This window comes from Trypanosoma rangeli, assembly GCF_003719475.1.
Source record: "Trypanosoma rangeli strain AM80 chromosome Unknown Tra_15.4_contig_00394, whole genome shotgun sequence".
Taxonomy (NCBI): Eukaryota; Euglenozoa; class Kinetoplastea; order Trypanosomatida; family Trypanosomatidae; genus Trypanosoma; species Trypanosoma rangeli.
In genome coordinates, this window is record NW_021706141.1 from 1 (window position 1) to 16111 (window position 16111).

The following is a 16111-nucleotide window of genomic DNA, read 5'->3' on the forward strand; positions in this document are numbered from 1 at the left end:
CATTGTTGGCGACGGCAATGGCCACATTGGTGTCGGCGCCCGCGTCGGCAAGGAGGTGTCGCTGGCCATTCGCGCCTCTATGATTGCGGCCAAGCTGAACATTGTTCCCGTGCGCCGCGGCTACTGGGGCAACAAGATTGGTGAGCCACACACAATCCCGATGAAGGTGACTGGCAAGTGCGGCTCCGTTGCCGTCCGCCTGGTCCCTGCGCCGCGTGGCACCGGCATCGTCGCTGCCCCCGTCCCGAAGAAGATTCTTGAGTTTGCTGGCGTGGAGGACGTGTACACGTCCTCCTGCGGCAAGACCCGCACGCGAGGCAACTTTATCATGGCGACATTTTACGCGCTGCGCAAGACGTACGGCTTCTTGACACCCGACCTTTGGGCCGAGACGGAGGTCTCGCGTGATCCCACGGATGAGCACTCGGACTTCCTCACCATGGGAGGCAAGATGATCGCCGCGTGAGGCTGAGACGGCACTAGTACTAGCTGCATGTGTTCTCTTTTTATTTTTCAATCTTTTTTTTTGTGCTTTTTTTATTATTATTTAGGAGTGGGAGTGACGAACTCCGTATGATGGGAGTTTATATATATATATATATATTTGCTGTTGTTGGCGCGAAGGATACACTTTGGGTGTTGTCTTTTTTTTTTTTGGTTTTGTATTGTATTATTCCCTAATTTCAAAAAAGAAAAAGAAGGATAATTGTCGTGGCTACCCATATGTGGCGAGTTGTTCATTTTCCTTTTAGATGCATCTCACTTCGACGCATTGGCTCCTTTGCCAAGGTGAAGTGTGGTGCGGGAAAGATCCTTGTTAAGCGAGGCGAAGTGAGCAGTGCTACGGTTTTGCCTGAGGTGGATCTTGCGTTGCGTGTTATCAACCCGTGCCGGGAGTTTCCGGCGACACAAGTTGGTGTTGAGCTGCCCGACCACAGTGATCCGTGTGTGCTTTGGCGCGAATATTACTCCTTTGACCACTGCAGGCCTTATTACCACAATCTACTAACGAATACAACAACTTTTGAGCTGCCCTCTGGCTTTATGACGCGGTTTGCCTTGTTTTGTCGTCGCCAGGGCCACCACGTTGACGGTGAAACTCGAGTGTATCGGCAGACGGCGGCGGAGGGCAGTGGGGGATCGGACAAGGGTGCCCCTGAAGGGCCAGGGGGAGAGGGCGGGTCCCCCGTTCCGCCTGGCGAGGGCGGTTCACTTACGACGAAGCAAAAGCTAGCGGCGTATGGAGGTGGTGGGTTGTTGTTATATCTCATTGTACACAACATTCTTCTTGCATGTATTTTTTTTTCTCTTTACTTTCTGCACGTTGACCTGGTGGGTGTCGCACGATCGTACGGGTTTCGTGTTGGCAGCGATAAGACGGAATCCGACGACGGCGGCAATGCTGCTGTGGACAAGAGGAAGAGTCCGTCCTTTTGGGCCACTCTGGGTGCCTCGGTTGTGTTGAATAAACTCTTGGTGCCACTGGAGGTTGCCGCAACTCTCATGATGGCGCCTGTGCTCGTTCCACGCCTGCAGCCCTTTGCGGCGAGGATCATTCCTTGCATAAAATCCTTTATGAAAGGCTGAATAATGGAGCCTTCCCTCAAAGAGAGGAAACAAACAAGCAAAACGAAAACCAACGCCGAAGAAACAACAACACGAAAAAAAAAACGGGAAAAAGGCCGCCCCAAACGAGAACAACTTTGGACAGATGGGGCGGATAAATAATGTGGGATTCAGGCTCTGAAGTGTGCTATTGCTCGCCTTGGATCAGCTGATGAGCTGAATACCTTGATGGATTGCGATTGCTTCCCTGGGTGTAGTTGCGGTGTGTATACGCTTCGTTGCCTTGGGCAATTGTAAATTGATGTCTCTGGTATGCATCGTTGAGTGTAAAGCCGTTGGAGGAGTTTTTTTTTCCATTTTTAGTGTCCCTGTTTGTTGGGTTCTCATTGCGTACTTATGCTTGTGCTCCCTTCGTATTCTTGCCTTTTTTTTTTTATCGGCAGAAATCCTCGGGCGATGGTGCACTACTCAAGGAAGCCTCAGGTGAGCTCGAAGAGCGCCAAGGCGAAGGTGAGTGATCTGCGTTGCCACTTCAAGAACACGTTTGAGACGGCTAATGTGGTCAACGGCATGCCCCTTCGCAAGGCCCAGCAGCTCTACCGCCAGGTTCTTGCCAAGACCCGTTGCATTCCCTTCAAGCGTTACAATGGCAAGATTGGTCGTACCGCTCAGGCAAAGGAGTGGGGACAGACAAAGGGACGTTGGCCACGCAAGTCGGTTGTCGCGATGCTCTCACTGCTGAAGAATGCTGAGGCAAACGCCATCGAGAAAGGTCTTGACCCCAACAAGATGGTCATTAAGCACGTGCAGGTGGATGAGGCCGCCCGTATGCGCCGCCGCACGTACCGTGCCCACGGTCGTATCACGCCGTACATGTGCAGTCCGTGCCATGTGCAGCTCTTCATGACCCAACCCCAGGAGCGCGTCCCTGTACCGAAGAGCCAGCCGAAGAAGTAGAGTTTTGCTCCGATGGATTCTGTAACTCGTTTATTGGTTTTGATTCTCTTTTTATTTTCTTTGGCTTCTTGATGTTTCCGTCAAGTAGACCTGCACTCTTCTGGTACGCCGCATCGAGAGGCGTCAATGGTTTGTAAGTATATATATATATATATATATTGTATTCACCTTGGGGGAATGCTACTGTAGAAATTTCAACTTGTTGTGGCTTTGTTTCAATTGTCTTTATGTGGAAAAGGGAGAAGACACCGATCCCTGTTTTGCTTTGAAGCAAGCGAAGTGAAATCAAAAGGGGGATTTTCTGTGTTGGGTGGGTGTGGGGAAGGAAACAGACGAAGAAGGAGGGAACCCCAAGGGACGGAGGCTAAGAAATCGCAATGGACGACATTTCATCTTTTGAGCGGCTACGTGTTGCGGTGCGTGAGCGGCCCATTATGGAAGCCGATGCTGCAAACGTGCGGCTGCACCTTCGGATGAATGAGAGCAACCTCATTGCCTATGCGCCAGGCCACACTGAGGGTCTAATGTACAATTGTGACTACTACTTCTCTGGGGCTGCGAGCGAGGAGGACATTCATTGCACCATCGGGTCACAGATGGTTGATCTTGCAATTCAGGGCTTAAGCTGCAATGCTGTGTTCTTTGGCTCTACAGATACAGGCAAGACCTACACGCTCTACGGTAATAGGGACGGTGAAGGGTTTCTTCTTCGCACAGTAAAGGATCTTTACCACCGCCTGGAGGCCCGGTCGAATGAGTTCGAGACGAATATTCTGCTGCGGTACTGGGAAATGAACCGCGATTCAGTGGAAGACAACCTCCGAGGGGAAGATGAGGGGGAAAAAGCCATTCAGTATGCGGTGTCGCGCGACGATTTGGATCGTCTCAATATATTAAACTTGACAACGTTGAAGGTGCCGACAGTGGAAGAATTTTTGACGCAGCTAAACCGTGGAAACCAAATCATGTTGGGCCGTTTGGCCCAACGGATGTTTCGCTGGCATTGTTTTCTGCAACTTATCATTGTGACTACCGACAAGGCAGAAGGGTCGAAAAACGTTATTCGAAGCATGACTTTTGTGCATATGAAAGGGACAGACCGAGTGGGAGCGAAGGGCATGCGTGGTGAGCCCCTTAGGGAGGGTAGCTGCATTAATGTCGGTGTCACACTTCTTTGTGCGGCAGTGATTCACTCGCTTGAGTACCGTAGGAAACGCTGGGCTTTGTCTACCACGCCAGAAAAGCATCGTGAACTTATTCGTCGTAGCCAGTCCTTCTTTATGGAGTGCAAATTTTCCCGTATTATGTCTCAGTTTATCACTGGATTTGAAGCCTCCTTTGTGATTGGTTTTACAAGTCCCTTGCAGTACCACGAGTCTATTGAAACCCTTGAAAGTTTGCAACTCTTTCGCCAGTTGATATGTGTTTTGCGACCCATCGTTGTAATCTCTGAGAGAGGGGTGTTGCTTCGGCAGCTGCTTCGGCAGGAGGCTCTCCTTGGGGAGGATGTTGTATTGGAGATTTATAACTCGGACGGTGCTGGACGACCCTTGACAGAAGAGGAGGAGAAGTTGCTGCACATTCACCAAAAATTGTATGGTACAAGCTCTAGAAGAGGTGGAAGGACAATGTTTGAACAGCATCAAGAGGAGGAAGTGATTAAACGCTGCAAGTTTCGGGCTGTGCCGGTGGCTGGCAAGGTGGAAACGCATGGCCACCGTCCTTGCATTTTCCTCAATCCTGGAAAGACTGCGTCCTACGAGGGACAATGGGAGGATGGCAAGTTTGGTGGATTCGGGGAATTGATACAGAAACACAGTAAATATCGTGGGGAGTTTCGGAATGGGCTGCGTGAGGGTGTAGGGACATTGTGGATTCGTGCAGACGTAAAATCTCCGTGGGTACGTGTATATAAGGGTGAATGGCTAGGTGGAAAGCGCGACGGTTTTGGTACCTCATGGGAAGAGAACGGTGATATCTACGAGGGTGAGTGGTCTGATGATAAACGCAACGGTTTTGGCCGACTCTTTATGGCTAATGGAGACCTCCTAAAGGGGGAGTTCCAAAACAGTCTTTGTGATGGACGTGCACTCCTGCTTTTGACAAATGGCGACTGGTACGATGGCTACTGGGCCCTAGGGCTGCGTGAGGGCCCTGGGCTTTGGTGTTATGTACAGCGGCAACAGTGCCTCCGTGGTGATTGGTCCAAAGGAATATGTAAGTGTGGCACGATGTTCGATCTGTCTGAGAAGACAACTATTGCGCATAGTCGTTTTATCCCACGGCTAGGACTCCTACGTGATGATGAGGTGCTGGAACTGCAGAGACAAAAGTTGTATGATAATCGTCTACGGGAGTTTGCCACCTTGGGTCGCAAGTGGACGGAGCCTGTTATTGTCCCACCACTTGGTGCCGCCGTTTCCTTTGACGACGATGGTGAAAAATTTTGCGTGGAAGCAACCGATGCCGAGGCGGCGGAGAGGGGGTGGGGCTTGAATGTTGAATAGATGTGCCTTGACATGTCTCCATCTTGTTGTTATGTATGATACCATTTACTTTTCTTTCCCATGAATATTTTTCTGTTTGTTTGTTTGTTTCTTATCTTCTTCTGTTGTTGTCTTTGTGATACGTACAATTTGAAATGTTCTTCTCATTCCCAATATACATCTTGTTGTATGGTTACTTCTTTATGTTTGCCGACGATGCGAACTGCAGTGAGGGCGCGTTCACATTGAGTCGTCCACGGCATAGGCACAAAAGGAGGAAAGAAGAAAAATAAAACAAAATGAAATCAAATTCTTTCCGGACAGAGACAATACCCAGGGAACCAGCGATCATGCCGCTGGGGCAGCGACGCCCCAGTTCAAAAAGTCGCCGCCTTATTGAAGAGTACCGGCATTCAGTCTTGGCGTCCGGGGGCGAGCCAATGGCAGAAGCGACATCCCGCGCGTTTCTGGAGCGGGGTGGGTGTAGGAAGTCTACGCCCTTTGACGTGCGACGTGAGGGCTCACAGAGGTCGATGCTGTCGGCTCCGCCAAAGACGTCAGATCCCGTGCAATGGTGCATGGATCACGCTGAGGCAGCTGAGTCGGCGGGGCAGTTAGCTGACGCTGAGAAGTACCTGCAAGGGGCGCTTGAGAAGCTGCAACACACTGGAATCATTGCGCTGGGGGAAGTACACGGCGTCTCTACCCACGTTGACGCAAAGCTGGAGCAGGACTGCCTGAGGACAGCTGAGGTCCTGCGCCGTTTCGGCAAGCTGTCGATGAAGAAGAGCGCGTACGCGGAGGCACTTGCTCTCTTCAACCTCAGCAGCCGTACCGATCCCCTGACGCCTGTCACGTATGCATTGCGAGGTGCCTGTCATGAGTACCTGGGGAATTACGCCGAGGCGTATGAAGAGTATAAGAAGTATCTTTCTCTTAGCCATCCCACTATGGATGTGATGGCACACACAGGTCAATGCGCACTAAAGGCCGGGCAATACGAAGCTGCAGAGCGTTACCTGTACGAACTGTTACGAATGACAAAGTTGGCCACAAGTTCTCCTGCACAACTCACGAGCCATACTTGTACACTGTTTGATTCTCCTAGTTTTTACGAAGCACACGCGTACTACTGTCTGGGACTTGTGCGGGAAAAGCAGTCAGAACAGGCAGCGGCTACCCCATCAGTGGATTCCGCGAGTAATGCTGCAGACGTATTGGCACAGGAAGCAAGGGCATTCTACGACTTGGCGGTTGCAAACTCGGCCTACGTAGCAGCCCTTGAAGATGCCGCAGAGAGTGCCATTGCTGTGGGGGATACATCCCTGACCTGGGAAAATTTACAACATCTGCAGCGTTTGCGTAGCGATTGCGCACATTACTACTTGCGCGCCGCAGACGTATGTGCCATGGCGAATGACGCCGCTGCCGAGGTGGCGGAGCTTTCCAAAGCACTAGACCAGCGTCAGCCGGTGCCAGTGCGTTGTACGACCTTGCTTCGTCGTGCCGCCGTGTACGCGTCCAAGCTGCAGAACTTTGACAAGGCGATTGTTGACCTCTCTCTCTTGTTGAGCTTGCCAGGCGATGACAACTGCACAGCAATGGCATACTTGCAACGGGCCAAGGCATTTGAGCAGCGCAGTTGCGAGCGTCCGCGGACTGCGAAGGAGGACGTTGTGGCCGCTTTAAGCGACTACAACAGTTTTGTAGCGACGGCGTTGATGCATCCACAGAAACTAGCTGCCCCACCCGAGTCTATTACAGAGGCAATGCTAATTCTAGCCAACGGGGCATTTACTGAAAAGAAATATGCATGTGCCGCACATTTTTTTGCGCGTGCCGTCGCCCGGGGTTGGCAGCCGCATGAGGATTTACCACAGGAGAGCCAGCAACTCAAGAAGGGAACATCTGCGTCATCGATATCGTTGACGGGCGTGGATCTGCTTACCAAGATGTATGTGGCGATTGCCCATAATGTAGTGTCGCGGATTGCCATCGCAGAGGATATGTTCAGGGTGGCGTACGAGCAGCGGGAAAAGTCTGCAGCCCATGTCGCCGTTGACTTGAAGAAGTCGAAGGCTGCAGAACGGAAGGAGGCGGAGAAGCCGATAGTGCCGGTCCCTGCTGTCAGTTATCAAGTGGTGGAAGAGCACTACCTACGGCTGCGTGCGCTTGAACCGACTGTCTTCTCCTCTTTGCAATACGAACTCCTGGAGCTGTGGGAGCCGTACAGGACGGAGGTGGAGCGACTGCGGGAGGACTTGATGCTCACAAGGAGTGGGAGGAAAATCAAGCGGCGCTGAAAATAGTCCAAAGAAGGATGGAGCTGTGAGGGGTGGGGGGCAGGAACCCTCGTGGTGTGGCCCGCGTTCACCCAAAACAGCGCAGCAAATCAAAGAAGAAGGGATTGCTGTTTATCCTGTTTTTGTTTTTTGTTTTTGCATGTACAGCAACAAAGAAGAAAACAAAATAAAAAATAAGAGCCGGCGCGCAAACGCTCGCATGACGTCACTCTTACGCTGATCTCTGTCTGATGAAGCGTCGAGGAAGGCTCGTGGTGCTCCGGTATTTCCATTTTGTTTTATTTATTTTGACGATTATGCCATTCTACTTTTTTTTTGTTTTTACTCCTTTTCGTTGTTTTATATATATATATAACTTAAACACTTCAAGTAAAAGGTGGACCAAAGGAAGGAGGGAGAATTGGTGGGTGGAGGCAGTGCGAGAGGAGGGATGTCATCCCGGTTGGACGATTCACGGGCGAGAGACGAGGCGGGTGTTCGTAGGCACCTGGTTCGCTTCTATGAGGAACACAACCCACAGAAGCTCAACTCCATTGAGACCATACTTTTTGTGTACCGGGGGCACTGGGATGAGCTTTTCGTGGAGTTGGCGGAGAAGTACAAGCTTGTTTCTCAGCGACCTGACACGGCAACGCAGTGCTGCTGTGCTTCCTTCCACCGCAGCTTTCCTGTAGGTGATGATTCTTCTATGGATGACTCATTGTGCCCAACCTCAAATGGCTCTGCAGTCTCCTCTCCGTTTAACCTTCTTGATCCCATGGTGGTCGTTCAACGTCGACTCAACGACAGGAAAGGGAGCGACGCTCAGAGCAGTTCGATGCCCATGCCGCATGGCGAGAAACAAAATAAGATGCGGAAGGTTGGCGACTCAACCTTATCGAGCTGTTTGTGCTCTGGTGATGCGCAGGATGACATTGTTCGACAGCTGAGGCGACAGCAGTTATTTATGCGCTTTGCACCGAAGGAAGGCTTGCACATGGAGGAGCTTATGACACAGTCCCGAGAGGCCTACATGATGAGTTCAAATTGTGATGCTGACTGCATTGACGGTGTTGCCGAGGGAGAATGGGAAGAAGCGATGATGCGGGACCTTCTACACAAAGTTGACCGGGAGAAAAGCAATGAGGATAACCACAACGCCAATCCTTCACCACATAAATTGTTTTTGACACCGTCACCATTATCTTTTGCGTCGCGCATGCTTTTCCCATTTGATCCTGCCGATCCGTTGGAGGCAGGCTCCCCTTTGGAAACGCGGTACTTGCACGGATTGCACGCGACGGAGCCATGCGCACCAGAGCTTGGGAGGAGGGAAGGGAGAAGTACGACGACGAGGCCTTTGCCGTTTCATGCCCAATCTGCCTTGATATCTAACGTGGATGAGTTAATGCACTCCCCTGTCGAGACATTTGTAGATGAATGGTGTGACCCGCTGGGAGGGAATGGATTGGCGAACGCCGCGGAAGCTTTATTGGCATTGGAGCAAAAGGAGCTTTTGCAGCCCAACTCCACCTCGATTAGGAATATGGTCGATGCTGAAGCAACGGAGGAAAATGCAGAGTTGCGCAGGAATGGGGACTCCCCGTTGTCATCCGTCATTTTGAGTCTTAAGACGCATGGGAAAAAGTTGTGTATGATGTTTTATCAGACGCAGGAGGAACGGCAGGCGGAGAGACTTCTTGCACACCCGGTGATGCGGCGCGCACTTGCTTGCCCGCATCTTCATTATCGTTTGTTTTTGTTATTTTGTATCTCACTGGAACGCGCCCAAGGCAAGATTGTTCCTCCCCAGCGTGATACTTTTTTGGCGGTGTGGAAGGGGGGAGAACATATGCCTTGCTGGGAGCCTTCCCTCGAGCATCGTGTCCTGTGGCGTGGTTCCTCGCCACGGGATGAAAGTTGCATTTTTTATACTGAATGACAATTTCGCTGAGACACTGCCGGATGACCTGTTGGATACACTGCGCGTGTCACGGGCGCTGATCCGCTTCATTGGTTTAGAATCGCTGTGGCGTGATGAAGTGACGTTTGCGGATGTTGTGGCAGTTCGTATGCGGTACTTTACGCGACGTTATTCCACTCTTCGATGGCTGGTGCTTCGACCATTTGCTTCTTTGCGTTGTGATCAAGAATGTATCCAACACCCTTGTCAGGAGGAGTCTCCAGGGCATGAGTGGGACACATTGGTTTCGCTTTTGTTCATCGATGCCGTCAGGGAACTCCGCCATATCGTTGACAAGCTCAGTGAAAGCAGCTGGGTAGAATTTATTGAGCGTTGGAGGATGGAGCACCATGTAAAGCTGCTCATGGTGGCGTTGCAAAGTGAGTGTGGCTCCAGCACAGGATTGAGTGGCATCCCTGCAGTTTGCTGCGATGAACTTAAGGGGGCCGCAAAAGAGGAGGTGGGTGAAGGCTATGATGGGCTATGCTGGGGAAGCAGACTACCGCGGAGCGTTTTAACGTTGCTATCATGTACTGCATTCCTGTGTCTGCATGTCGACCAGCCGCTTGTCGCCATTTCACTTGCAGACGTCTGTGCAACCTACCACTGCCTCTGCGTTGCCGCAATTGCTGAGGAGGAAAATTGCCGACGACGCACTATCCTGCAGGCGTGGGGGAAAGAGTTTGATGCCCTGCAGCACCTGGAGCGGCAAGGTGTGGCTCGTGTTGCTCTACAGCACCAGGAACGTCTTCAGCGGGAAATAGTGGTGTTGCACGAGTTCTCCACCTGGATGAGGCTCGCCCAATCTGCCTGCTCACGGAGCCCTCCAAGAGGTCAAAACTACTTTGGGGTTCTTGTGCCTTCATCGTTGCATCTTCACTCACTCATTCTTCATGAGGATTTCTTTTCCACCAGCAGTGAAGGTGTTTTGTTGCCCTCCCCGTCACCGCGAGTGGCGATGGCGGCTGCGGCGGCTCAGGCGTCATTTTCGCAGTCCACTTTGCCTTGGCGTCGAGATGGCATGCAGCAGCGATTGAAGGCGTTTTTTGGGCGTATGTCCGCGCACCAGCAGCGCGACAAAGTGGGCCCAGAAGTGGGGCGAGCCGTGTCGTTGCCACAGGCCTGGGGGTGCAGTCGCATTTATCCTAAGGAATAAAAAGTCTTTTCTTTTTTTTCCTTTTTTTTTTTGTCGAAACGTGTCTTTTTTGTATGCTTACTTGCTGTCTCTGTAACATTGTGGGATTTGGGAGGGCACTGCTGGTTGCGTCTGTGGGTTTGCTCTTGTCACCTTTTCATTTTCACATCTTTTTGCAATACGCTTTTTTATTGTCTTTTTTTTTTTCTTTGTCTGGGTGACGACACCGTTGTAGAGGTTTAATTACTCACTTATTTTTTTTTTACCTTTGGGGTTCGTTGTGAGCTGCGACTATGCATTTCAACGCGTCCTACGGCCAAAAAGGTGGTCCGCCGCAATTTGCTCCCCACCAGGAGCAGTGGGGAGGACACCCTGGCGTCTTTGAGGATGGCAATCCTCAGGGTGGGTACAACAGTTACCAGCAACGGGCACCTGGAGGCTTTGATGGACGTTACGCCCGCGGAGGCCGTGGCCGGGGTGCTGGTGGTGGTATATACAGTCGCGGAGGTGTCTTTGGGCATGATGGCGGGTACCATCGGCCAATGCAGTATCACGGCGAAGGTGGTTCTCACGCATATCACCGTGAGGAGAAGCCGGAAGAGGAAATATTCAAGGAGCACACCCCTGGCATTAACTTTGATCAGTACGAGGCTATTAAAGTACACCTCTCGCCCGATGACATTCCACCAATGGAGACATTTGCTGCCATGAACACGGCACCTGCACTCAAAGAAAATGTGGCACGTTGTCGATACCAAAAGCCAACACCTGTTCAAAAGTACGGTATTCCTGTTGTGTTAAGTGGCCATGACCTCATGGCCTGCGCCCAAACCGGCTCTGGAAAGACAGCGGCCTACTTGATCCCTCTGGTGAGTTCTATTCTGAATAACACGTCGCAAAGCCCGCAGGGGCATGGAAGTCGGTCTTCCCCAGCCGCGTTGGTCATGGCTCCCACACGTGAACTCTCCATTCAGATTCACGAGGAAGGACGCAAGTTTACCTATCGAACCGGTATTCGATGTGTTGTTGTGTACGGGGGCGCCGATCCGCGCCATCAGGTCCATGAGCTTTCACGAGGTTGCGGTTTGCTGGTTGCCACACCTGGCCGTCTTTGGGACGTGTTTACACGTGGCTATGTGACCTTCTCTGCTATTCGCTTTATGGTTCTGGACGAGGCTGATCGCATGCTTGACATGGGCTTTGAGCCGCAGATTCGCATGATTGTGCAAGGCCAGGGTAGCGACATGCCACCCCCTGGTCAACGGCAGACGTTGTTGTACTCGGCTACTTTTCCAACTGAAATCCAACAGCTTGCACGGGAATTTTTGCACCGTCATTACTTCTTGCAGGTTGGTCGTGTGGGTTCAACGACAGAAAGTATTACCCAAGACGTGCGCTGGGTTGAAGACACTGATAAGCGGGACCATCTTCTCAGACTTCTGCACGAGAATCAAGGCCAACTTATTCTGGTGTTTGTGGAGAAAAAGCGTGACGCCGACCACTTGGAGCGGTTTCTACGTAATAATCGGATTACGTGTGCGTCAATTCACGGTGACCGAGTGCAGCGTGAGCGTGAGGAGGCGCTTAACATGTTTAAATCCGCCATTTGTCAGGTACTCGTTGCCACGGATGTGGCCTCACGTGGCCTTGATATTCCCAACGTTGGCATTGTCATTCAGTATGATATGCCGAGTAACATTGATGACTACGTCCACCGCATCGGCCGAACAGGTCGCGCAGGAAAAGTTGGTCGTGCAGTCTCCTTTTTCAACGAGAAGAACCGCAACATCGTTGATGACCTTGTTCCCTTGTTGAATGAAACCCACCAAGCTGTCCTTCCTCAAGTCATGGAGCTTATGAAGCGGCCCAACATTAACAATGGTCGCGGCGGCAATGGTGGTGGTGGGTACCGCGGTTATCGTGGTGGAGGCTTCTTTGGCGGCGGTGGTTACCGTGGCGGTGGTGGCGGGTACCGTGGCGGCAACAATCGGGGAGGTTACGGTGGGGGTTACGGGGGCGGCTACAGTGGCGGCTACGGCTACGGCGGCGGCGGTGGCTATGTAGCGAACATGGGTAGAGGTGGTCGTGGCGGTGGCTTCCGTGAGTAGAACGGTGGAGCTAGTGGCACGGGGAGTGGGGCCTTTGGTGCGCCTGCGGGCGACGGCCGCAGCATGTTTGCTGAAAACCTCAACTTCTAATGTTTCGGTTTGCCCACTTCAAGTTTTTCCTTCGTCATGGCCATTATTCCGGCGATCTGGCGACGCGAAACCACTAATAGGAGAAGAAATGTATAAGTGAATTAAGTAGGAGTGCACAAGGGAGTGTCGAGGCAGAAACGAGCGTGGGAAGGGTGTATGTATTGCAGGAAAAAAAAGATACAAATCTAAATAAAAATAAATAAAAATATGTGGGGGAACACGACACGTATGAGATATATATATATATATAGAGAGAGAGAGACGGAACTGCGCAAATTAAAAAAAGGAAATTTTCACTTCGGGGAGGGAAAATGTAACGGGAAAAAATATAAGAATAAAAATGGCTCGAAATGAAAGTGAGAGGCAGGAAAAATGAAAATAAAAGAAGGCAACAACGACAGAAGGCAAGGACAAACAATGATTATTTTTTATGTTTACACACAGACACGCACATTCACTTACTCTCCGTCCCCCATCCCTCTCTTTCTCCCAGATGCATGCGCTTCACAGCAACCACCTTGGGAACGTGTCAGAGACGCAGGGCCCGTGTGTGTGGTGGTGGTGGGGAGTCTGTATCATGGATGCACCAAGGTGTGGTGCTTCGCGAACGGACTGTCACCCTTGCCAAGCAGGGAGGAAGCTGAGGCATGACCTAGTCAGGATAAATAAAGCGAGAACAGGGGAAGGGGATGGGAGAAGCACTGGAATAAGGTTCAAAGGGAGAATTCGTGGGCCTTTGTAGTGATGTGCCGTCACTTGCATTTGTGAGACATGTGTGTAGACTGTTTTCATTGCCTTGCTTCCTCCGCTAAGATGATGAGTGTGGACGCATGAAGAGGAGTGTTGATCACACATTTCAACACAGAATGGGGCCCTTGTGTGACAACTTTGGGATGATCTGTTATTAGTTGCTTTGCCTTTGAAATTTGAGAGGAAACAGAGAGATAAGAATAGGAAAAAATAAAGCGAGAGGCAACTGCGCAATGACCACAAACGAGGTAGCACGTACGCAGCGTGGAGAATGTTCTAGGGAATGACAGAAAATAAAAGGGAAGTGTGGGATTTGTTGATTGCAGGGGGGGGGGGGGATGGCAAGTTAACAGCAACTGAAAAAAAAAAGTGATATAAACTAAGAGCAGAAGAGAGGAAACTGGATGGGGAACGCGGAAAGACTTTTTTAAAAAATTTCTTATACTTGTGCGGTGTGAGTGTGGGTGTCTCTCTCTGTCTGCTGCCGTGGCTGTGCTCACGCACAACATCCACGGGCAATACGAGAAACAGGTTATACTACAGGGAGGGGCACACGCATACATACATACATACATACGCGTGGGAAAAGTGAACACGCGCATGAACGTTATGAGTATTTAGAAAAAAGCGACCGCAGGAGGCAGAACGCGAACAGCAACGACGTCAAGAGAAGGGAGGAAAGTAGTCGCAAAATAGCGGCAAAGGGTTATACCATCGCACGCATAGTATCGTCTCACACGGCAAATGTGGCGCAATAGAATCATATAGGGAAAATGCACACGGAAAGCGTCGTTGAATGATGTCCTAATAATAAAGAAAAAAATAAGAATGAAAGGATAAGGAGGACGATGAGATGGAGAAAAACAAACGCGGACATGAAAACAAAACGTCTGGGCACACATGAGAATGCGTATAAACAATATAGTAATGCGTGATGCAAGACTGAACACGGACAATGCGGTGTATGCATAACGGAGAGGTAGCAATGAACGAGGGATAAATTAAACGAGAATGATACGCGACAAGATACCAACAGACGGCACTGCAGGTGGTTAAACGAAAACTAAATACGAATAAGGTTGTAAACGTCATATTTATGCTTGGGTGAGGTGAGTTAACGGCCAAAACACAGCAATGAAAACAGTGAGGGATGCGTCAAACTACACTTCTTATGTACAGGTGACGATCGTGCAGAACCTGTGTCTGATATTGCGTAGGAGTAGTGCATGTACATATGCTTCTCCATTTCTCCGTGCATACGTTCCCTTGTAAAAATTTGGGCTGGGGTGGTGTAAATGATGTTAACCATAAGTTTGAACCTTGCTTCGTGGAATTCTGGCCCACGAAGGGAGGGGAGTGGGGGAAAGCCAATGAGAATGGGGATGAATAAAATACACCCACACACAAGGTTGTGTGGGGGTGGGGGTGAGGTCGTACACCAGTGTTGGACGGGAAAAGGAGGTCCCAACATCAGTACAGTTGATCCCCCTCCAGCTACCTTATCAGCCTTCAATTTACTGCCTGAGGGTGATACAAAACAGTAAAGCGGGTATACGAACGCCCCATCGGTGTTCGTATACTTATGGCCATTGACGCTCTTTATGCGAGGTTGAGTATCAGTGTTTACCCAAGCATGTTGCTCTCCTTCCTACCACTGGGATAGCCGTCACTGGGGCCAAAAGGACTAATTCGGTAATAACGTTTTACTTGTTTGCTTGCGTCAATGATGCTCTTAACACACGAAAAGACATAAACGCACAGGCACTGGCGAGTCGTTGATGTTTTTTTTGTTTTTGTTCTGAAGGAATTGGACTTTCAGTGGATCCTTTTCTACTTTTTTTTTGTTTTTGCTTTTTGCTTGCTGTCCTTTTTTTAATTCTTTGTGCGTTTAGCCCCCACCATCTCCAATTAACCACTTCCGTTCTTTGGGATTAAACTGTGTGTCCCCTAATTGCTCCTTACCACTTTGAATGGCTTTCACTTCACGTCTGACTGTAGATATTGAATTTGATTCTTGTACCGCGCTGTGCCTATGTGCATCGATTTTACGCTGCCTCGCTCACTGTGTCTTTTCTATTGCCTGCAGCGGGGCTCATGGTCCATTCCCAGTGAAGCCACAAAATTGCACCCTGCCCTCATCGATCCCTTTCCTACGGTGCAGGATTTTTTTTTTTTCGTGTATGCGCGTTGTTGTCCTTTCCACATTGGACCTCTTTGGTTTACTTCAATGTTTCCTTTTTGTGTGTTTGGGGCCCAGAAGAGTAATTTATTATCTCTCTTGCGTCTGTCCAGCCTGTTTTTTTTTTTTTGGTAGTGAGTGTGGGTGGCACGTGGGCGCTTGCTGTTTGCCTGGTTCACCTTTTCCTTACAGAGAAGCCGTAGGGCCCGATGCCGCTGCCGCGGCTTCCGGGAGCACAGAGAATGATGTCTTTGCCTCTTTGTCTGCCCGTTTCTGCGCCTTTGCCGCGGTGGTGGTGCCATCACGTGGAAGGGAGTACGTGGAACGGTATACACCCACAGAGACTGCGCGAGGTAACACTAAAGAGGTAAAAAAAAAAAAATAATAAAGTTTTTTAAAAAAAAACAGCAGAAAGATGTCAGACATAAAAGAATTGCTCGCGTACGTCCTCGTACAAATATGTGTATTTCTTGAACAGAGGGCGCGAAAGTGCGAAAACATGCATATATATAAATATGTAGATATATATATATGTATGTATGCATATTTTGCTTTTTCTTTTATTTGTGTTTATATTTCCTCTGCGTGTCCTTTT

The 16111-nt window shown here is 50.2% G+C and overlaps 8 protein-coding genes across 8 annotated transcripts, besides 12 other annotated features; all 8 read left to right on the plus strand.

Annotated features, from left to right (window-relative positions):
• On the plus strand, window positions 1-466 carry TraAM80_08260 (40S ribosomal protein S2; the record flags this gene model as incomplete). Its single annotated transcript, XM_029385013.1, has 1 exon — window positions 1-466. A coding segment is annotated over one exon (466 nt), but the record flags the coding sequence as incomplete, so codon positions are not given.
• Window positions 467-503: 37 nt separating this feature from the next.
• Window positions 504-549: a microsatellite.
• A 36-nt stretch (window positions 550-585) lies between these two features.
• Window positions 586-604: a microsatellite.
• A 32-nt stretch (window positions 605-636) lies between these two features.
• Window positions 637-675: a microsatellite.
• A 48-nt stretch (window positions 676-723) lies between these two features.
• TraAM80_08261 (uncharacterized protein) lies at window positions 724-1587 on the plus strand (the record flags this gene model as incomplete). Its single annotated transcript, XM_029385014.1, has 1 exon — window positions 724-1587. The coding sequence occupies one exon, from the start codon at window positions 724-726 to the stop codon at window positions 1585-1587; it is 864 nt and encodes a 287-aa protein (XP_029235118.1).
• A 27-nt stretch (window positions 1588-1614) lies between these two features.
• Window positions 1615-1672: a sequence feature (A-rich).
• Window positions 1673-2022: 350 nt separating this feature from the next.
• TraAM80_08262 (large subunit ribosomal protein L17e) lies at window positions 2023-2523 on the plus strand (the record flags this gene model as incomplete). Its single annotated transcript, XM_029385015.1, has 1 exon — window positions 2023-2523. The coding sequence occupies one exon, from the start codon at window positions 2023-2025 to the stop codon at window positions 2521-2523; it is 501 nt and encodes a 166-aa protein (XP_029235119.1).
• A 138-nt stretch (window positions 2524-2661) lies between these two features.
• Window positions 2662-2682: a microsatellite.
• Window positions 2683-2900: 218 nt separating this feature from the next.
• On the plus strand, window positions 2901-5030 carry TraAM80_08263 (putative kinesin; the record flags this gene model as incomplete). The annotated part of the gene is made up of 1 exon (XM_029385016.1): window positions 2901-5030. The coding sequence occupies one exon, from the start codon at window positions 2901-2903 to the stop codon at window positions 5028-5030; it is 2130 nt and encodes a 709-aa protein (XP_029235120.1).
• Window positions 5031-5308: 278 nt separating this feature from the next.
• TraAM80_08264 (uncharacterized protein) lies at window positions 5309-7312 on the plus strand (the record flags this gene model as incomplete). The annotated part of the gene is made up of 1 exon (XM_029385017.1): window positions 5309-7312. One exon carries the CDS (start codon window positions 5309-5311, stop codon window positions 7310-7312), a length of 2004 nt encoding a protein of 667 aa, XP_029235121.1.
• A 430-nt stretch (window positions 7313-7742) lies between these two features.
• On the plus strand, window positions 7743-9233 carry TraAM80_08265 (uncharacterized protein; the record flags this gene model as incomplete). The annotated part of the gene is made up of 1 exon (XM_029385018.1): window positions 7743-9233. One exon carries the CDS (start codon window positions 7743-7745, stop codon window positions 9231-9233), a length of 1491 nt encoding a protein of 496 aa, XP_029235122.1.
• A 130-nt stretch (window positions 9234-9363) lies between these two features.
• On the plus strand, window positions 9364-10410 carry TraAM80_08266 (uncharacterized protein; the record flags this gene model as incomplete). The annotated part of the gene is made up of 1 exon (XM_029385019.1): window positions 9364-10410. One exon carries the CDS (start codon window positions 9364-9366, stop codon window positions 10408-10410), a length of 1047 nt encoding a protein of 348 aa, XP_029235123.1.
• Window positions 10411-10416: 6 nt separating this feature from the next.
• Window positions 10417-10442: a microsatellite.
• A 131-nt stretch (window positions 10443-10573) lies between these two features.
• Window positions 10574-10600: a microsatellite.
• Window positions 10601-10682: 82 nt separating this feature from the next.
• Window positions 10683-12497, plus strand: TraAM80_08267 (putative ATP-dependent RNA helicase; the record flags this gene model as incomplete). Its single annotated transcript, XM_029385020.1, has 1 exon — window positions 10683-12497. One exon carries the CDS (start codon window positions 10683-10685, stop codon window positions 12495-12497), a length of 1815 nt encoding a protein of 604 aa, XP_029235124.1.
• A 258-nt stretch (window positions 12498-12755) lies between these two features.
• Window positions 12756-12795: a sequence feature (A-rich).
• Window positions 12796-12820: 25 nt separating this feature from the next.
• Window positions 12821-12837: a microsatellite.
• A 1056-nt stretch (window positions 12838-13893) lies between these two features.
• Window positions 13894-13914: a microsatellite.
• Window positions 13915-15163: 1249 nt separating this feature from the next.
• Window positions 15164-15211: a microsatellite.
• An 808-nt stretch (window positions 15212-16019) lies between these two features.
• Window positions 16020-16063: a microsatellite.
• Window positions 16064-16111: the final 48 nt, after the last annotated feature.